This window comes from Strix aluco, chromosome 6 (genome assembly GCF_031877795.1).
Source record: "Strix aluco isolate bStrAlu1 chromosome 6, bStrAlu1.hap1, whole genome shotgun sequence".
NCBI lineage: Eukaryota > Metazoa > Chordata > Aves > Strigiformes > Strigidae > Strix > Strix aluco.
The window spans coordinates 6,943,169-6,965,726 of record NC_133936.1 but is presented as its reverse complement, the minus strand read 5'-3'; the positions used below and the strand labels follow the sequence as shown (position 1 = coordinate 6,965,726).

Below are 22,558 nucleotides of genomic sequence, written 5' to 3'. Positions count from 1 at the left end.
TAGATTCTCCAGTATTTCACTAACCCCCTATTGTATGATTAGAAAGCTAATTTTCTAAAATGCTTCCAGGGGTTAATGTTGTATGGCTACATGGAGCCTTGTGCGTCCTTAGCATGTTAACCATTAACTTGTCTGGGAGCAATGTATAGCCATTACAGAGGGCAAAGGAATACTCAGGTGTAGATGCAACTAAAAGCCAGCATTTCACCAGATATTTCATTGATACCTCCATAAATAAATGCTGACACATTAACAACTTAGAAAAGTAAAGCATTTGGCTTTAGCAGTTACTCAGTGGAAAGACACTAGAGGCTGGAGTTAGTGTTAGTTAAACATTATTGAGGTCTTTCCCTTGGTAGTCATTGAAATTTCTCAGTAGAAGCAGGATCTTATTTATTGACTTTTCTCTAGATTGTGGGTGAACATACCTGTTTAAAAAAAATGGGAAGAAATGAGGAAGTTTATCTGTGCCTTCAAATTTTAATGAAAGCAGAATAATATGGCACTAAAGATCTCTATATAATGGTCTGTACCATTTTAAAATCGTGTTGTTGTCAGAAGCATTCATTGTGATGGTGTCACTGCAGTCATGGATCATGAATTTGAGCCTTGCCATAGACAAGTTTGAAAATGAATGTACATTTATTGACATATGAGAAGGTGTTTGTTTGGTTTTTTTATTCTTCAGTATGATTATATGAGGGTAGAAGGGAGAAAAGTAACACTTTCTTCACACTATATCTTCCCAAATGAAACACATGCTCAGTGCCAGATTATCAATACCCAAATGATGGTCTTCATTGTCCTGCAGTTATGTTATCTTCATCCTATTGGGAGCTGCAAAAAAAGAAATGAGGATACAGCTGTTTAAGAGACTACAGGAGAAGCAGCCTCATGCATGTGATGTCATGTAAGAAATATTATGTACAACCATTCAAATGATTTATTGCAGTTACTGTATTTTTTTTTCCAATTTTTCTGTAATTATGGCAAAATCACAATCCACATTTTTTTTTTCACAATTTTGACTTAGGCAACCAAAGTTTTTATTAACCAGGGAATGAAGAACATGTTATTGAAAGGGATTAAGCAGTGAAATGATGAATGGAACTGTTTCCAAAGCATGCACATAAAGTGATATCATCTAGCTAAGGCTGATTTCTGCTCCATCGCTTCAACAGGAAAATAGCTATATTGCTGAAATGAGTCGGCTTAGGCTCTATTATTTGCAGTGGCGCTTGACAGTTATGGAGTTGGAATTCAATTTCTTTCATCTAAAGCAGGTGTGCCTTAAAAAAATCACTCTGCCACTTCTGTATAACGCATGGAGATTGTTGGCTTCTTGCCTGAAAACATTTCAGTGCACTTATCCCATTTTCATACAGCAGAAGTTATCCATGAATATCATCTTGGTTTAAATACATAAGTGAATTTTCTTTATCCCAAAACAAGATAATAGATGATATGAAAAGCTTTACTTTATGCTAGCACATAGATTTAAGAACCCATTTTGAAGGGCAGTTTTATAGAAATCTATATTACAAAGCACATAAAGATGTTGATATTAATTTATTATTCAGGGCAAGAAGAAAGAAGCTCCTTAATCTTGATGTATCTGTATTTGATATGACAGGTTAACCTTGATATTAGCATCATGTATCCAAATTTTACTTCCCTGTTTGACTCTAAAATACCTTACCTCAGTTTCTGATAGTGATGTATCCAGGTAGCAGTTATTTATTTGTGAATAGTACATGGCACATTTATTTTATATGAAAAGAGAGCATACTTCTACAAGTGCCTGCTGGGATTTCAACAGGTTTAGTTAGAGTAAGGATTTGAGTTTACATGGAAAAAATGTGTGTAATATCTGGAAGAGCGATACATATTTATTGAAGTCAAATAAAAATGTATGTGCATGTCTGTGTCATATGACATATTTCAATATATATATATATTTATACTAAAATATATATCTGGACTTTAGATGTGTATATATATTTATGTGTAAATATATATACACAGAATCATGGAATCATAAAATCATTTAGGTTGGAAAAGACCTTTAAGATCATCCAGTCCAACTGTTAACCCAGCACTGCCAAGTCCACCACTAAGCCATGTCTCTAAGTGTCACATCTACACATCTTTTAAATACCTCCAGGGATGGTGACTCAACCACTTCCCTGGGCAGCCTGTTCCAGTGCTTGACAACCCTTTCAGTGAAGAAATTTTTCTTAATATCCAATCTAAACCTCCTCTGGTGCAACCTGAGGCCATTTCCTCTTGTCCTATTGCTTGTTACTTGGAAGAAGAGACTGACCCCCACCTCACTACAACCTCCTTTCGGGTAGCTGTAGAGAGCAATAAGGTCTCCCCTGAGCCTCCTTTTCTCCAGACTAAACACCCCCAGTTCCCTCAGCCGCTCCTCATAAGACTTGTGCTCTAGATCCTTCACCAGCTTTGTTGTACTTCTTTGGATGCAGAGATATATATGTATGTTTATATATAAAATAGGATATATTATGAAACTTAAAATGCTGCAAAAACTCTGTCCTGCTTTCTTTTGGTAGAAACATGTGTGAAGAAAGGTGGAGCATATATTTAGTACCAAATAGGGCAGAAACTTCTAACTATTCATGTTACACAGACCTGTCTGCAGTCACCCCAAAACTCCATTCTGAAGGGATGTGTTGACTGAAGTCAAAACATATCAGGGAAGATTTTCAATAGACTGGTTTCTCCTGTGTTCATGAAACTCTAATGAGAGCTAAAGAAAAACATTGTGATTTCCAGATCAGTAATGCTCGTCTGTCCCATTTAGACTTAAAGATAAGATAAAGGAAGCATCTTTTTATTGCAAGGGAACAGCAGAAGTCCAGAATTTTATAAACCTTCTATAAGTTTTCTTCATAAGCTTCTCTGAGACTAAAAGTGTGTTCAAACATTCATACTGTGAACTTCCATAGTTCTTTAAATCCTTTAAGGATCAGTGACAGGCTTTTGTCATCAACAGGATAGAGCATACATGGAGACCCCCAGGTTAGCAGGGACCCAAGCTGGTAGGGCACATCTCTGCGTGGCTTTATCTGGGCACACCTGGAAGCCCAAGCTCTTGGGTGCTTCCAGATCTTGACTAACTACAGTGTATTGGTATGCTTCTGAGTGAACAAGTATATGTCTTGAAGGTATTCAGTGATATGATGAGGAAGTCACAGTCATTTTTCATGCTTAAATAGCATTAACTACTCTTACATTCCTTTGTAATAAGCAAGCAAATAATCTGACTGACATACATGTACAGCTCGATACTGCTTATATTTGACTTTCCCTTTTTTATCTCATATTACTTCCATTTAGTTGTCAAATAATTTACTAATAGACATGCCATTTTTTCCCGAAATTCACTTGTATATTCACAGACACTGAATACAGCTTGTGTAACTTGAGCAGCATGATTTGTGGTTTAATGTCTCTTAATGTATAAATGAACAAAATAATAATGATGTTAAGGTCAGTAGTGGTAGCAAAGGCTTGCCTAATATGAGAAATTGTTTATTAAAAACATCTTGTATTTTCAGGCTGTACTGAAATCAATAGTATGTTTAATCTTTGGAAAGCAGTCACTGGGTTTATTCATAGGGGATGAATGGCCTGTTGCTGTTCAATTTATTGGTAAATTCCATTGTTAAAAATATCTGCTATAAGGTTTGCCTTTTCTTAATTATTATCTTCTGTAACAGGTTACACTTCTCAGTACCTTTATGCCTTAGTATTCAACCAACAGACAACTTTAGCGCATTAAAATTTAAACTTGTTATTGGGAAAATACACCATCATGATAGCTTGTACTGTAATATTATGTACCATTTATATCTAACTAGATAACATTGTTTAGCTTAAATTAATTCTGTTGGCTTAATGCTTTTACTTTAATCCATTTAGAAAGGAAAAAAAAAAAAAACAACACCAAGGAAAGCGTGATAGTATCAGATAGGACAACAGATACAGAATGAATTTCAACTTTGTGAAAAACTCCCTGTTGTACAAATGATACAGTGATTGTCTTACTCTCTTTTGGGACTCATGCCACAGTTTTTAACTGTGGTTTCACTGAAAAAGAGGTCTGTTTAGTCTGTTTTGTTTGGGTCGCCCCTTTCAGTCCTGAATAAATGTGCTCTAATGGTTGTTTTGAATGTAAAAGTCAGCAGGAGCATTTGTCTTCATGTCTGCCACGAAACTTGCTAAATTATCTGGATCTCTCAAAGAGTCAATACAAATTAAAAATACGCAAAAGGTTTCTAAGAGAGTGATTGCTATTCTAGTAAGTTCATTAGCCTTCTGAGGAATGCTGTTGGCAGGCTTTGTTTAGCAGAAGTCCAAAACAAAGTAAACCAAAAATGTCAGAAAATGAATTGCAAATCACTTGGCAATATAAATGTGAGAACTAGGATGTAGATGATGAATAATTTGGGAAAATGTATATTGTTCCTCCAGGAATCTTAACTGCACAAAGGGGAACTATACCAAAGATTACAGCAGAGAAAGGGGAATAACTTGATTAAGCAAATATGGGCTGTCCAGCTTTTCCAAATGCATTGGCAAAATCAGACTCCAGACACTATTTGGTTTGTGGAAAAAAAAAATAGTTCTGCAGTGAGGCCTTTTTTTTCCAGCTCCCTGTATCTGTCTCCTTAGTGTTTTCAGTCTATACTCTGAAAAAAATGCTGCTAAAAATGAATTTTTCACTCTAATTTTGTGAGAGTGAGTTGAAGACCAGAAATGAAGTTTAAAGGAGGAAATCAGTCTCCTAAACTGGATAAGGGGCAATTACCTTCCATCTCCTTCCCTAGGAAAGGAAGGCTGGCACGATTCAGTTAGCTGCAGATGCAGTCACCTAGAGCATCCCTTGTCAGCTGCTGCTGAGAGAAGGGAAGCGGCTGCTCCACTCCAATTTAATCCAGGTTTTTTGACAAATTTTACATGTCACTGCTACTGTATTGTTCCCATTATGTGAAGATTCATAACAGAAACAGAGCAAAGCAAGAGTTTTAGCTCCCATAGCAAAACATAGTGGTAACTAATGGGAAGGAGAGAGGATTGCAGATGACACAGGCAAGGCTAATGTGCTCAGTGCCTTTTCTTCAGTCTTCTCAAAAAGGTTAAATGTGACAAAAGGTTTAGCATGATCAGAATTAACAAGGTAACAGGAATGCAAGGGAAAGTAGGGAAGGAACTGAGTATTTAGATTCAGAAAAGTCAGATTTGAGGCCTGTTTACAAGGTTAAATGATGAGGTAATAAAATGGGATTTGAATTTCTGATATTTTATCTACTGTGCATTAACTCCCCATATGGAAAGTCTTAGTATATAAGAGGGTCTTTACATGAAGTTCCTTTTCCAGGTCAATAGGGCCTCATACTGTTTACCCCAGCATATTTAAAGATGTGGTTTCTAAACTAGCAGTGATTTGCTTTGAGAACTCCCGAAGGGTACAAATAGTCCCAATAAACATAGGACATATCTTTAAGTGAGATAAAAAAACCACAACCAAATGAAAAACAAGGGAATGACAGCCAAAGATTCATACTAAGTTGGTATCTGGAAAGATACTCACACAAATTATTAAACAATCAATTTATAAACCCCTCAAGCTTAATAAGGGAAGCAGCCACTCTATCCACCAAGACCAGATATGTTTTTCACTTTAGGGAGACTTCTGATATGACTCAGACAGTCATGCCAATAAGAATGATTCGATAAAATGTGAGGAGCAAGGCCTGTTTGAGAAAGTATTATCAAGGAAGAATTTTATCAATAGTCTGTAGGCCCTGATTTTTCTACTATTCTCTGCTTTCATTAATGTCTTAGACAACAAGATGTCACATTTTTGAACAATATGTCACACTTGGAGGCCATGCTGGTTTAGAATTAAAAATATTTTTAATAAATGGGTGAAACAGCTTGAAATCCATAAGACAAAATTATGTAAAGACAATAAAGATGGTGCTTACAGAGGAAAAGTCAACTGCACAAATGCCAAGTGGGAAACAAGCGATAAGGTACCAACACTGTTGAAAAGACTGAGCAGATTGCAGTGCTGTCACAGAAAAATGTAAATCTCTTGTTGTAAATGTATTTAATCAGAGGCAGGAGAGCCACACAGAGAGGCGGTTGCTGGAGCTCAGCTACAGCACATTAGGAAAGATATGGCGAAACTAGAGAGTTTAGTCAGGAGCAACAGAGAACAGGGTTTGAACCTTAGGAAAATGGGAGAAAGTCAGGCAGCAGAGACTCTAATTGTCTTCAAGCATGTAAATGCTCTTACTGAAAGAACTGTGATGACTTTACTTTGTGCCCACCAAAGTTACCTCAAGAAGTATCAGTTTTACTTGAACAGATGATTTGGTTTATGTTCAGTGTTAGGAAAACCCAAACTCTGCTCTAATAATGTAATTAAATACTTGAACAGTTACTTAGATGAATTGTAAGATTTCCACGACTGACAGGTTTGGAGAAGAAGTTGATTAAAGCCTGTTCAGATTGTTCACTTATACCTGATCCAGTCTGATAAATCTTGGGAGGCCTATCACCCCAAATTTTATACAGTAATATGGGTATGAATTCTTATGTTTACAATTTACTATAATCCATGCTAGTAAATGAGCTTTGTATTTTAATATCTTTTTTAATACTTTTGATTTTTTTGATGGGTACTCAGTTGCTTTCATATAATATAAGCCATGTAATTTAAACTAGACACCATTAAATCCATCATTTTTATTACTAACTTTGATTCTAGCTTTCAGCAAGGCTCATGGATTGAAGAAAACCTGTTAATTCTCTTTTATTCAGAACATTTCCTTCTTCACATCAAAGCAATGTATGTTCGTATCAGTGCAGCCAATCAGTATTTCTGCAGAATAAGCCATGAAACTGAAGAGTGCTTCAGTCTTAAAAAATGGGAGATGAATCATTGCTAGAAAGACCCCTGTGTTTACATGTATCATTGATGGCTTGGCATTTTAGACATACATAATATGCAAAGTCTTTGTCTACTTTCTTTTTCTTTCAGAACTGATTTACTGTGTAATAGTTTATTCATGTGCAAAAGGAAGCCTGCTTTTTGATTTAATATTTTCTGTTAAGTGCAACAAAGTTCCACTTCATTTGTGAAATGACAAATATCATACTTCACACTTTCACAACTAGAATAATGCTCTAAAGCAATCCTGGTAATCTTGTCTGCTGTATCAAAAAGGGCAACTCTCGCCTACTGAGGGAAAGTCTCCTGGATATGAATACCTGCAGACAATAACTCCAGTTTATCTTGGCATATTCCTGCTTCCATTTGGACTTCTGTTAATTATTTGAGAAAATGTGCACCATATTTTCATAGGCTACAGCCAGCCTGTTTAATAGATTTTTTATACATAGAAAATTACAACACTTACTCATCTTATCTACATCAGCTGCATTTCAGTATTGATGTAGGAGCTGTAATTTATTATGAGAATGTACTTGTTAAGAAAATCCATATAGAACTTTAATTCTGATATTAAAATCTAATTATCATTAACAGAATAAAATGACTATCTGAATAGATTTTCATGCTTTCTCTTAATGCATTATGAAATGAAAATATGTTGATTTTTGCCCCTAGCCTTTCGGTATAGATAAAAGACAGGGCAACCTGCCTTTTTGAAACCTGGAGATTGGACCAGTCAGGACATCTGAGTGTTTGAGTTATGGGAAATGACTATGGCTTAAAAATGTGAACCATAAAAATGGCAAACGTAAAATGTTTTGGGTGGTTTTGACTCTGGAAGGGAGAAGACTCACTGAGAAACAGGGGGTGCAGGATGTGAAATAAAGCAGTATTCAAAATACAAGGGGAAATTCAAGTTGATATATACAGTGTTTAGGCACAGTAGACAAGACGGAAAAAACGGTTTTGTCTTAGGGGTGATGTGGGGGAGAAACTGGACCCAAAGACTCATGGGATGGTCAGGTCAAGCCCCGCTGTTGGATGTACTATAACCTTGCAAACCATTCTGGTAGTTGGACATGCCTTATTGGGGGATTCTTTTGGGGTGAGGATAGTATTTGCCCAACTCAATGCTTCTCAAATTCATACAAAAAAGGTTTGCATGAGCTGGGCTTCAGTTTGCTTTGGTCAATGCCAGGAAGAAAGAAATCATTGTTTCTTTATAAGGCATTGGGAGCACCTACCACAGCAAGAAGATACAGAGCAGGAAAGGTGCCACCTGTTTTGGCTGTTGTTCACCTTAGAAGGGTGCAGAAGATTTAGTCCCATCAGCTCTATCTGAGCATAGGCAGGAACACATGTTTGGCAGTGGAGTAGCAAGAGCTAACAGGTGCTAGGAGAGTACATCTTGGAAAAGAGCCTCTAACAAAGTTACTTGGAAGAGCAAGGTGGATCCCTCTCTGACCAGGAGAATTGTTTTGGTGTTTTGCCACTTTTAGGTAGGTTTATAGTGAAGTTTAATACATACATTGAGGTCAAGCTAAGCAAGACGAAGTGGGCTGTCTGTGGACATTGGTAACAGGAGTGGAGAAGGAATGGACAAGAGTAATTGCTTCTTGCAGACCTCCTGGGTGCAAGGCGCAAGATTTCACATTGCGAACAAGAGGCAAAGTTAGGAAGGCAGGGGGGTAAAAAGTGAGCAGGGGGGCATCTGGTGGGGAGGAGGAGGTTGCCCTTGGAATTCAGAAAAGCTTCCAGGCTTGGGATGGACTGCAACTAGCTATTTTTCTCCAGGGTTTGCTGTACAGATGATTAGTGGCTTTGGACAGGAACACTGTATTAAGGATGACCCTAACTACCAGAACAGACACAGCTTTTGTGGGCTTTATATTTGAAGTATTAAACTGTTCCTTAAGAGAAAATTTTGTATAGAACTTGGATACAGGGTTAGTTTGGCAGCTGAGCAGTCATTAAACTTCCTTTAAACTATTTTATAACCTTATTTACATCTTTCATAAGGTTAACAAGACTTTAATCCATTGTCTTGTAAACAATTTCAGTTACATTTGGTTATTTTTGTCCTTACTGTAAGAATCAGTGGTTTTGGACCTTACCTTCTTTTCACATGCTGAACCAGTATAGCCACTTCTGCAAGCACAGATATTTGGTCTTAAGCATCTGCTTCCAAATAGACATTTTTGCTCACAAAGTGCTACAAATGAAAGATAAAATTGTTTAGAAATACGCTTATTCTGTCTCATAATTAGAAAGGGAATATTTAGATTCTTTTGAAAATGTTGTGACAAAATATAATTCTGTAGGTTCATATGATGGAGGAAAGGACAATAAATTAAAAAAATATTGCAGTATTAAAGATGGTTTGACATAGGCTTTTTCATGCCTATGTGCCTGTTATGTTTACAGTTTAATTTATATTTTCCTTTTCTCCCCAGTGATGGGGAAAGAGAAGACTGTGCCAAAGTAATCGCCTTGGCTCAGTCAGAAATGGATCAGTGCAAGGTCTAATTTTGAAAGCCAGGATACATTCTGGGCATTGATGGCTGAGTCAGATTTGTGCCAAAATTGATTTTCTTTTGTTCCAGTTGAGATAAAATAACAGCTGTTAAAAGATCTATTCTTGACTTGAGATGAAAAGTTATGCTAAATACGTACTCCCAAAGGTGATTCTATCACAATAAATAAAAGGGAGAATTTGGTGAACTGCACACTTTACACCTCTGGAAACCAGGGCATAAGAACATGTAATTTCATGGTCCCACAGAATCAGTAATGAGCTACTTATTCATGTAAAATGGAATCAGAAAATCTTTTTTATCTTATCTAGTGTATCAGTGTACTTATAGAGGCCATCCATTTAAAGATATTATGTTAATAAAAGAATCTGTGGGGGTTTTTTTAAGAGAAATAAGATAATCAATTGAATTAGTCAAATTTCAGCCTGTTTTTCATCCTCATTAGCAGTTTATATTGTTATGACATTGTTTTGGCATAGAGGAAAGAGAACAGCCAATTCATAGGGCACCAATTCAAGAACACACATTGCATAGTATTTTAATTAGATCTCATGAGTTAAACCTTCTATAAATATTGCCAGAATATTGTATCCTAGTTACAGGCAGTCAAACTAAATGCCTTCAAAACTGGTCAGATGTGAATCAACAAGTGGCTTCTTATATTTTCTTGTGTGACAGAGGCACATAAGAAGCTGCAAACCATGCACCATTAAGACAGATCTGGAAATAAAGTAGACACATGTCTACGATCCAATGCCATCTCCTTCATCGTGGAGCAAAGTGTTCCATCAGATTTGAAAGAGTTTTATGTATCCCTATGAAGGTTTTTTTCACAGAAAATCAACAAATTCAGGGTCTGAAGGAACAAATTCCAGAATTTCAGTTTGTTAGACTTAAGTTCTAATTTTGACACAGAGTTAAGATCATGCAAATTCTTTGTGTTACAATCTGAAGTCTCAGAGATAGACCAGGCTGTGAAATTTCTTTAGAAAACACATAGTGGGATCCTAAGACATCTCAATGTGATTCTGAGTTACACTAATTGTTATAGGGACTTTGGAAGGCCAGCAACAAGATGTTTGACAACACCTGGGATTTATATTGGTTTTGTTCTGTCAGGTTATCATGGCAGCTAACACTCAGTGAGGAGGTTGAGATTTTGCCAGAGTAGGGAATATTAAAATCTAAATGTGTGTACTGAACTCCAGGCCTGAGATCTAGGGGACAGAGGAGCAAAGAAGCAGACTTACTGCCACTCTACACATCTTAGAAAGGAGAGGCTGTAAACAGCCTGGCAAACTGCTACTCTTATGAGTACAGTCAGGTAGTGAGAGTTCATGCTGTGTCAAAACTACTGACCCATACCGTGTCCAGAACAAGAACACGTAGGGACCTGGACATGCTGGTGACCTTCAGGTGCTCCTTTGTAAAAAGCCAGCTGTGTCAGGTGGTTATCTGCTGCAGGACTCCAGTGACCTGCAGCTAACGACTTGCCCTCCTAGTATACGAGCTAGTTGATATATTTCTGCTATTTTAAAGTTTTGTTAGTTGTCTGTTGCAAAACACTCCTTAAGACCCAGAATAGGCAGCTGAAAACTTCTGAATTTCTTCTTCTGAGAGGGGGAAACCCAAGTTTCAATCTTGGATGTGGATGGAGCAGAGGAGGAATGAAATCACGCTCAAGCTAAAACAGCCTGTTCATCGTCTGCTGACTGCTACTTCAGCTCCTCCATGAACTTTGAAAGAACTCAGATTTATAACTGGAAAAATCTTAGAGTTTCATTCAGTGGAACAAAAACATTTCCCGATAGGGAGTGCATTGTCAGCGGAAGGGGCTCCTTGTGCCCACATCAGTTTTGTTCCACTGCATAGTAAACTAGAAGAGAGAGAACTGTGTATGATATTACTGTTATTCATTTGATATGAACTTGGCCTGGGAAAAAATGGAAGTTGATTTCCCTTTCAGCTTGGTAGTGGATAAAATAAGAACAGGTAAGGCAAAGAGAGGTTGACTCGTTTGGAGAGCCCTACAGCAGCTGGGGGTGTTCTGGTATGCATGGACAGAAGAACAGGCATTAGATAAAGTAACAGGGTTTTTTCTGCCTGTGGTTTCTTTGATTCTCAGTTGATGCAAACAAAAAAAAAAAAAAGGGAAAAGATTTTCTCCTTTTTTATCCTTTGCTACCTGCCTGTCTCTCCCTCTCCACCCACTGCTTTCTGCTGTAGTGCTCAGAAAAACAAGAGCTCAGTTAGGAGAAAAGTTAAAAACATTTTGGAAGAAAATTGGAATTGAAATCACAGAGGATAATAACATAGCTGAAGTTCAAATGAATATTTCATAAATGTATTTACAAGAGATGCTAAGCCACTAAACACTAAAAATGACACAGGCTGTGTATGCATTATCCTGTACAGATTCAGCAAAGTCATTTAATAAGCTAAGCTTATATTAAAATTATAATCAATAAATGCCCATTACAGAAAGAGATTTATCCCTGGGAGTTAGAAGAACAGAGCTATAATTTGCATGTGAACTACATTCTTTTTTAAGACTTTTTCTTTTTTTTAAGGATTGAAAGGGTTACATAGGAAAGCTAGAAGAAAGACTGAGATGCTGTTCAAGGCAGAGAGAGAGAACAAGGAGGAATGTTGAGGAAATTATAAGGCTATAAGCTTGACACTTATAACATGCAAATAAAGAGAAGATATTCTGAAGGGCAATGAGGAGCCAGTATGGGTTCAATAATATTAGAACAGAAGATAGCAGCATGAATTTTAATGATGAAGATCCTTCACAACTATAACCTTCTTATACTTTATAATTAATTATCAGAATTATACCTTGATCCTGCATTCAGAGCCTTAAACAACAGACTTATATCCCTGGCCAGAAGCCTTCTGACTTTACTGGGTTGCGTTTCAGCTATATCTGTCAGGCTAATCAGATTGCACTGTCCGGTCTTCACTGCTTTGGTCTAATGTTTCTTTTCTAGCTCAAGAAAAAGAGAGATGTGAGTTAACGCTGCAGGAGGCAGGGGGAAGCAACAAGCATGGAGCTTTAGAATGGATGTCTAATATGGAATGGGAAGGAAATCACTGATGAAAACATGGTGAACATAGGATACTATTTATGTGTTTTCAGAGAGGGAATTTTTGGAGTATTTGTGCTGCTGTCGTGAAAGCTTAAATCAGAGTCAGACAGAAAATATGTTCTAATGGAGGGAACCTAGTCTATGAAGGTGCTTGTTTCTATAGTTGAGACGTTGACTATTTCAAATGACATTTTTTAACATGTCCTCTTGAAGGGTAATTTCCCTACATTTGCAATACAGTCTGAAACTTATCCATTATTCCTTAAACTATGATCACCAAAGTCATAGGTATTTATCAAGGATAATGCATGTATTCCACTGTACACCTTATTTGTTAAGACAAACAACCTATTTTGTTGATTCTCTTTCAGAAGTTATTCTGTTCAGTTACAGATGGGTGGGGAACAAAACTATTCTCTTGACTAACCTCTTTATTTACAGTCTGATAAAAGAGGACTATTGTGTTTTATCTGTTACCAATGTCTCCTAAAAGTCTGTACTTTTACTCTTGCAAAGTTCTGCAGCATAGTGGTAACCAGAGCCTGCTCTTACTCCCTGAAGCATTTTCAAAATACTTTAGAGATAAAATTATTCTGATTTAGACAGTGCCAGTCTTCACTGCAACAAAACTGAAAATCTACTCTAGGTTACTGTCCATGGCATTGTCCCCTGAAAGGTTGAAGCATTCTGGACCATCACTTGTGAGAGAGATCTGTGCCCTTCTTTCCTGGTGAAAGTTGGTAGGTAAATCTGAGACATCAGTATTTGCACTTATAAGTATTTAAATTAATTATTAGGGACCTAAAAGTAGACAACATCAAGTTTTGTTTTTTCTGGTTTTATAGAAGACTGAGAACAGAAGATTTAGAAAAGATTCTATTGTGACAGCTGTATCTACTGCTACCTTCAAACATCTTGACCTGTTCACACAGGCTTAGGCTTTTGTGAGTTAGAAACTGCACTGATAAAGGTGATCTATGACTTCTTACTAAAGATAAATCAAAAGTAGTTGTCCAAGATAAATTGTCAGTATTTGTGCATTGTCATTTTGTTGGCTTAATGGCCTACTCTGTCTAGCTATCTCAGTATAGAGGACTGAAACAATTTTTTTCCTTCTGAGAAATGTCCAGAAAATAGTGGAAGTATCTGTAGATCCTTTGGATTGGTCACCTTACTGGATGTGTGTTAGGAAGTTAAGGAGGCAAAAATGGAGTTCAGTGTGTAGATGAAACCCGTATCTCCATTTCCATCTCTGACATCTTGATAAGGGAAGCTGCAAGAATTCACAGGCTGAAAAGAATGAAGCTGGGTTATCTAACCTCCTCCTCCACTTCAAAAAGGCCCAGAGAAACAATCCAGCCCTAATTGCTTCTGGATAGTGGAGAAAGTACAGTGATTGCTGAGAAAAGTTATCATCTGGATTGTTACTTATAAAGTGAGATGGAATTTTTGCATTATGAAATGGAAACAGTTTAGATGAATAATATGAAAAATATAATAATTATAATATTTACTATTATAATGTAGAAATAGCATATCTACATTAATAAGTATAGTAATTGAGAAATAATATAAATTAATAAGTTAACATACATGATAATGAATAATATGTTTTATATAATATGTAAGAAATTTAACCTAGAATATGAAATAATATTTGAATATAATGAATAATATGTTGCTACTACTTTCTTATCTTATAATGTGAATGTGTTGCTCTGTTGTTGAAGTTGAACAGCCAAAGTCTGTAGTTAAAGGGATGCAAATCAAGGCTGTATTCAGCCTTGGTGTTGATACTATAATGAAGCACAGAATTTCGGCATACGCACCCAAGCAGGAAAGGGGGTGCCAAGCACAGCAAAACCTTGGGGGCTTAAATTTGACAAAGCAGCTTTGCACAGGGGAGTAGTGTGATGAACTAAACGCCTCCTTGTCAGAAACGCACTGGTTCTGGCAGAGTGCATGGATTTGGCCCACTATTCATGTGCTGCTGGGAGACGGGAAGCAGGCCGAAGCAATAAGAGGGCAACAAAAAGATGTAACCAGAGGTGGGTTACAGTCTTCTTTGCTGCTGCTAGCAACCTGCTTGTCAGTGCCAGAGCTGAGGTGAAGGTGAGCGCTTCTTTGAGTAAGGGAGGCACTCAGAAGGTTTTTTATATTTAGGCAGATAAAAACATTTTTTTCACTGAGTCTGGATTTGGGCAAACAGACTCCCATTAAAACACAAAACCGGACTTGTTTTCAGGGGTTACACTCCTATGCAAAACTTTATACCTAACATCTGTGAGGATGAAGACTTTCTGGTTCCCCTGCTTCCTCCCTGACTCACTGTGAATGCCCTGGAGCAACATTATAAGACCTCACCATCTGCTCTCTGACAATAGTCTACTCTCTTTCTAGTTAAAAAACCAGAAATTCCAGCCACTTGGTGATTATTTGGGTTTGCTGTGGGACCTAGGAGTTTCAGCCAGCTCCTTTTGGACAAAAAACTGATTTAATTCCCCACTACAGTAAAAATATGGGAAAAAATAGTAAAGACAGAGTGACTAGCAAGTGAACAGGTTTGGAGCAAAATTTCAAAGGAGCTGGTGAAATAGATATATAAAAAGTTGCCTAGGCATGTGTGTCCGCACAGGACAGCAGAAATTGTTAATGATAGTAAGTCTTACTTGCCTTTCACACCAACAAGCATGATTTGTTTATTTATTTAATAAATTGAGTCAAGAATATGTTATCAACTAATAAATAACTTTAAAGATTACTATGTTTGAACTAGAAGACAGCTGGCACAAAGAAACTATTACACAGCCATTGGGATTTAACTGACAAAAGATTTCCATAAGTAATTGTGCTCTGCAAGTGTGAGAGGAAAGAAAGATTGCCCTTTAAAGGGGATAATGCCTTGATATTTTCCTCATGCCCTTTTATTGTAAAGCTAATAACATACACAAACTGAAGTGACCCTGTATGTAACAGGCAATAACGGGTCTCATCCTATTCCAGGTCTTCCAGTCCCTCCATATGCAAATACTTCCAGTTATCTCAGTGGTCAATCTGAACGTGTAGTATTTACAGGATTGGGCTCTTAGGTTAGCAGATACATAGAATTTCTTTGTGTGCTTAATGTCATCTCGGTACGCAGAATGGGCTACTCCATTTCCTTTTGTCTCTGACTCTTTTTTTACCTTGTATTTCAAATTACTGAAATTAAGGACTACTAATTTTGTCCGACAGGTCAAGCTCAGCATCCCCATAAGTAAAAGATGAGTCAGGTCTCTTTCTCACACTGATGTTGAGCCCAGAAATGTCTTTGAAAGCAGTAGTTTTACTGGCAGTGTAAGACAGTTCTGACAAATAAAAGGCAGAATCTAGGTGCTAATCATGTTATGGTTGACTTTTACATGTAATACAATCATAGAATCATAGACTCATTTAGGTTGGAAACGACCTTTAAGATCATCAAGTCCAACCATAAACCTAACACAATATACACATAGTAGAAAAGCTAATGCATAAAAAGCTCTGCTGCAACATGCATGGCTACTAAACCATAATAATTAAAGCAGCACTTACGGGTCTGGCACAGCATTCCTGCCCATCCTCCAGAGCACTCGCAGATGTTTGGACCGATACATTCTCCACCGTTCAGACATTTCTGCAGGCAAACAGCTGAACAGATTGACATGAAACAAGTGAGAAGATGTACACAATATACTTGGATGTTCAAGATCTGTCTGAAAGGTGACCTGCTAGGTTTTATTCCATATGGCTAATTTCTAAAGAAGTGAATGTGTTCTATTCATCAGATAATCAGTATTCAAGATTCTTTGATATTTGCTTCTTAAGAAATTTATCTTTGATGACTGTCTACTGGGAGCTTTGCTATTTCTAATGCTCAGTTCACCATCAGCTAAGAATACTCTCTATATGATATATTCATATGTGTTATATGCATATTATGTGTTCCGTGTTATAAATACATAGATTCTCACAGTAAAGTTTGATATTATTTCTTCAGAGATCCTGAAAGAGTGAATGCATATTTTGGTGTATATATGTGAGAGGCAGATTTCCTTCAGAATTTCTGAATAAATTATTAATATTATAATTTCAAAATGCTTGTTCTGAAATCATATTTACTATCAGGACCCAAAGGGTAAAAAGCCAGTATTTTAATCTGGTTTACATACAGTATGTCATCTTGATTATGAATTTATTCAGTTTATCTGTCAACATCATAGTAATGAATAGCCACGTAAGGAAAAATATTCCTCGAAAATATTTTAGGGTGAGAAGGTTTTTTTAATTACATTTTTATGTAACTCTAGCCAGATCTGTTAGAGTTACAGAGTAAGAACACATCATTTTCCAAATGTATCTGGTGACCTTGAGAGTATATCAGTTTGGAAGGCTTTGTAGCAGGCTTTAAATAGTTCTGTATTTTGAAATATATGGCATTTCTCTGTAAAATATAACAAAATATGTGAGGCTGTTGAAACATAAAATCATTGCTTCGAGTTTAATACTATAAAAATGAATTTCCATAACAAGATGTATAACAGACAGCTGCATGAAGCAGAACCAGGGTTCCCCTACACAGCTTCTTTCCTTTGCAAGCATCAAATGTTTATAGCAGTTTGTATTACCTGTACTTAAAACTGTTGTACCTCAAACTGCTGAAGTAGCAAAAGAGATTCTATTCACTACATTGTTTTTTAATATTAAAAGAAGATTGCAATTGATGTTGACTGGCCCAAGTAATATTGATCTGTTTGATGGGCAGTAGAGGTGCTTACGTTTATTACAGTGCTTTCCCCTCCAACCAGATGGGCAGTCGCAGACATTTGGGCGTACACATTTCCCTCCGTTCATGCACGTGGGATCACAGACACCTGCAGATACATATCAAGGGAAGAACATGGAAGCTGGGAAATGAGGGAAGACTTTACTGGAGATTTATTCGCTGCCTTTCAGAAGGTTCAATTGTTTGTAATTAAAAACCAGAAAAGTAATTTGGATTTGAGAATCTGAAACACAGAGGCTTGATAGCTCCCATAAATCCTTCTGGAAAATGCTGTGCCTTGTGTGGAAGCTCTTTCAGAGAAGCTCCAGTAAGAGCTGCCTCACGAGAAAAATGAGAGAGGCATTAATTACAATGATTCTCAGAAAAACAAGTAAGAAATTTTCTGTGGCAGCTGTGGACAGACCAAATTCTTGTTAGAGCTTTCACTTTCTGATTGGAAAACATGTTCTCAGATGTTAATTTGTATAAGAAAAGACTTGAAGAGGATAGATTGGTTTCACAAAATTTTGGGAACGTTTTTGCATTCAACCAAGCATAAAGACTGAATAGATCTACTCCTCTATTGCCTTTTTGTACCATTATTTGTTAAAGTACTTACCTTTTTCCTTTATTCTTTCATACAAATAAGACGTGAAAGCTAAGTTGTTTCAACCACAGGAAACCAGATAATTTTTTTTGTTACATTTAATTATAAATCTAATTGCTAATTTTAGTGTCTCAGATTAAGCCTGTATTTATCAATATTGCTGTTTTACAACATCTAACTAAAATCTCACTGTTGTGGCAAGTCAAACATCTGCAACCCCAGACTGCTTTGATATAAGTAGATGCCATAGGCAGACACCTAAAGTCCGTATTTCCTGCTTCTCCTTGGCTGTTACGATAAGTGTAGGAAGGACTCATCAGAGGCAGTGTATTTAGAAACATGGCAATGCTGGTACAATGGGAGTGGGAATGGTTTGCCTTTTACATGGAAGAAGGTATTTGAGAACTGGGTGGAAAACAATAAAGCCACATTACATAGCAAGTGGTTAGACTGGAGTATGAGAGTTAAGTCAGGAGGAGTCCGACAATGAAGGTTTGAGAACACATTTGTGTCAAATGGCACCTGCCATGTTTAAAGCTTTATAGGGCACAATGGGATTTCCCAGAGACGCGTTACCAACAGCAGTAATTAGCGTCAGTCCTCCCTACTTGCAGAGCCAGGAGGCAGTTGAACACCCAGCTCTTCCTCAGCAGGTAGCAGGCTACTTGCTTCTGCAGGCACCAAGGGGGCTGACAGCTAAAATGTAGCATTACAGTGCCTTTATTAGCCTTAAGGTTGTGATGTCTTTTGGCACATCAGCAGTAAGAACAGAACTTGAATACTAATGCTGTAGTAATTCTGATTTTCAAGTCATCACTACGTACAGGACTCTGAAACTACCACAACCCCCCCTCAGACCTTTACTGTAGAAGGTGGAATCCTGCAAAGAGCCTCAAAATAGGAATGATTGCTAAAAAATAGCATGCAAAAATATAGCAACTGTTATTTGGTGGGAGAATAGTTTCTGTTCCTCTCTTAGGTATGATCAGGCATTTTTAGATAGGTAGATTTAGATTCCCTAATTATTCCTCTGATATATTGAAATATTGCTTTTGTGGCTTTTTGTGTCCTGGTCTATTCTTTCAGCTTTTAGTGCTATATTGCTGCTCTTGGTTGGCTGCGACATTTGCATTTTGCTCTGTGCCAGGCCTCCCGGATCCCTCAGCATAGTGACCTGCCCTCAGGCAGGACGAACTTACCCACGCTTATAAGGGCTGCTTGGATCCAAGCCCTTAAACTGTCATCCTCTTTTTCTTCTTTCTCCGCCTCTCCCGATCCATGCTATAATCTTGGCCTCTGCTTACTAAGGCTAACGGGGATCTACAGTTCTTGCTGAACTATCAAAAAGTGCTGCAACCACTAGTTAAAAGCTAGATGAGTTCAAAGTGTCATGGCAACCATAACTCTGAAATCATTTAATCTTTTATTTTCCCTCTTCCTTTTTCTCTCCCTTTTGATCTCACGTCTCCAAAAATGGACTTCTGACCTACAATCTTATGTTTTCTTTGACTTCCCATTCCAATTATAAAACAGCTCAGATATTCAGAATTTAGAAAAGATGACCCCAAACCATAAAATTTGATTCTAGATTTCAAATGAACTTATGCTTTGTGATATTCACAGACCACAGTGTCCCCAGTGCTAACCTGCTGTCCCAAAATCAGTTGAAAATCTAGAGATTTGATTTTGAGATCATATGAAACTTGGTCAATGACTTCCCACCACTCCTTAGAAAGTAAAGCCAAGAAAAAGTAACTAGAAGCACCGTAACACTTGTTCAAAAGGGTATTTATCTTTTTTTTTTTTTTGGTCCCTTACATTTTGTGCGCATTTTTAACCTAATACAAACAATTACATTTTAAGATATTCCTGGTTGTTTTGTACTGATAGCAGATTTTTTAAACTGTAGAACAACAGACCCTTCCTTCAATTACAGGGAGTCCGACTAGTGTGCTTTTTAATTAACATTTAGTTTTCAGTTTGTGTATAACTGAACTTGTTTCAGCTCAATTTGCAGTGTAATTCTGCAAAACTTTAAACAACAGGTGAGGTCCAGTCTTGGGCTGAGTAAAACATACCTATACAAACTGACTTTCAGCTTAGGTTCTAATTCTCTCTTTGTTCAGCTGCCTTACAAATGAACAAGTAACTATGAAAATATAGCATAAACTTCCTTTACATTGTTTATTGCTTATGGCATCTCTCACTCTGGTGATAAATCCAGAGGAGTTCAGTTCAAAGTGAACTATGGGAAGTACCAAACCTGTTCTGAACTGGAGGGGTGGTTCTGCCTGCCTGCCCTCCAGGGGAGATACTTTCTCTTCTTGCTAGGGAATTCATGAGCACCTTTATGTCAATGATTGCAGTGTTATCTCTCCCCTTTTCCTGGCTGACATCTCCACCTTGTTCTCCCTTTCTTTAACTTTCTTAAATACAATTCCATCTCAATACCCATCAGGCAGACTTCAACATTTGTTGATGATAACTAGTTTGGATCCTTTCTAGTCCCACTCCTTGGCCTCTGTGGAGGAGCTCCAATTTCAAAATAGCAAACAAAAATGTTACAGCCTCTCACAGGAAAACTAAATAAATTATCAGACACTAGGAGAGCAAATCGAATTATTGTAATCCTCCCAGGCATTGACATGACTTTGAAAAGACTCACGTTTCTTTTTTTCCCCTCCTCTTAAAAAAGGACTGGCATCTTGACCCAAAGACAAACAGTAGTTTGATAAGTTTTCCACCTGCCTTGGGGACTAGCCCTAATGACACAAATATAAACAGGTTTATGTCTTCCCTTTGTTGCAGTTTGCTAGGGTATATCACTGCAGGTAGGGACAGACCTGTACTATCAACACAACCCTGGTGCAAGCTTGCTGACAGTAAGTATCACTAAAGCCTTAATCCCTTTCCCCTTGCTGTCAGTGTCAACATTTCCATGTAATAACCGAAGCACAGAATTTCATATGCAATAGAGTTACTCAAGTCTATAATGCACCACAATTCTGTTTAAACCTAGAAAGGACTTCCATGATTTTATGTTTTCCAAAAATGGAGAGTTAGATAAGGTAAGCCTATGTTGAAGGTGATAATGCAGGTTAAAGAAAAAGCATGATTATGTGTTGTATTTCAGGTGAGGGGTGATTTTGATAAGGTAACAAGCAGCTGCAGGTGTTAAGATAAAACATAGGTGTTGTACAGAACATCATATGAAATGTATGCAATTCTGTGCATTGAAAGGCATTCACAAGTCGCTCAGTTTTCTGTTTTATGCAGCAGTTATTTCTCTTTGATGGCTTTAATGCATTTTGACCTTACAATCACTTAAAGTTTCCTGTGACCTTTTTTATAGCTTATCCCCTCTAGGCTGACTTGACCCAGTGAAGTGCTTCTTCCAACTCTTTTTATCAACCTCCATGGAGCTTCATAGTTCAACTGTTCAGCCCTAACATGTTCAAGGTAGTCAGACATCCTGCTTTGTCAGCCAAAGGGAGAAATTTTCCTGTAAAATAAGTATTTCCAGAGATTACTAAAATCCTGACAAAAAAACAGCCAACACCTTAAATGTTGTGTGTGAAGTCAAGTAAGTCCTCCTGGTGTAAGAAGTACCATCACTGAACACCTACAATTCCAGCGTCTTCCCTTGCCTACCCTTCTTTGATTTACAGTAACAGTTCCTCTAAAACATACACAGTATTAAGCAAAATACCCCTGCTATGCAAAGCCAAAAAGGACCAGGGGCAAAGTTAAGCGCTGGGCATGCTTTGCTGGACTGCACATACTAGAAGCAACTGAGAGTAATCTCTTGTTCTAACAAAGAGTCACAATATTAGCCAGCAGTATCTGCTGATTAGTTTACAGTGATTAAAAGAAGCCAGACATTTCCTTCAGACTCCCACTGCTTCTGTGGATTAGCAGACAAAAACTTTCCAAGTTGGACCTAAGCCACCTTTTGATGAAAGTACCCCATTACATCTTTTCTCGATAGAAGTAGATAATAAAAAGTAGTGAAAAGCTTGTAATTTTGTTGAAATAAGACAGTCTTCATCACCATCCTCATCAAGTCAAAACAGAGGGAATATTAAATCAGGCTTCTAAAATCTTGGCAGAAAGGGATCCTCTGCAATGTTTCAGGAATATGCCTTGCCACAGTTGAACATCCATGTCCTTTCCTGACAATGAGACTGCACAGACTATTTGTTTCTGAATCAAAAATTACCTGTCATCACGTATCCTGAGCCATGCTCCTGATGAGGAGACAGTGAGGCACGCTGCAGTGCTGATTAGAAGATGTAGTTCTCAAGACAACCTTTTTTTTTTTTTTTTTTTTTTTTTAATATATCCTGTAGAAGCTGAGAAAATTGACCTGCTTCTGGATACATTCTGCTTTTGGATGGAAGAGAGAAAATAGCCTCAAGCAGTAACATCTGTGTGGGCCAGCTAAGGTAATGCATCAGGTATAGCTTACTGACAAAGAACACAGAAATGCGGCCAAGAGAACACCTACTGGTAGATACATACTTCAACGTATCCTTTAAGTCACCATCTCTGTGC

At 37.4% G+C, this 22,558-nt stretch overlaps 1 protein-coding gene across 1 annotated transcript in view; it reads right to left on the bottom strand.

The window, feature by feature from the left end:
* Window positions 1-603: 603 nt before the first annotated feature.
* LOC141925065 (von Willebrand factor D and EGF domain-containing protein-like) overlaps window positions 604-22,558 on the bottom strand; it is a 188,201-nt gene continuing 166,246 nt past the window's right edge. Inside the window, exons 26-29 of the mRNA XM_074828546.1 lie at window positions 17,411-17,506; window positions 16,188-16,283; window positions 9,103-9,200; window positions 604-837 (exon numbers count right to left, since the gene is read on the bottom strand). Coding sequence (XP_074684647.1) covers window positions 823-837; window positions 9,103-9,200; window positions 16,188-16,283; window positions 17,411-17,506 — 305 coding nt within the window. The 3' untranslated portion in view covers window positions 604-822. The remainder of the gene's footprint in view (window positions 838-9,102; window positions 9,201-16,187; window positions 16,284-17,410; window positions 17,507-22,558) is intronic.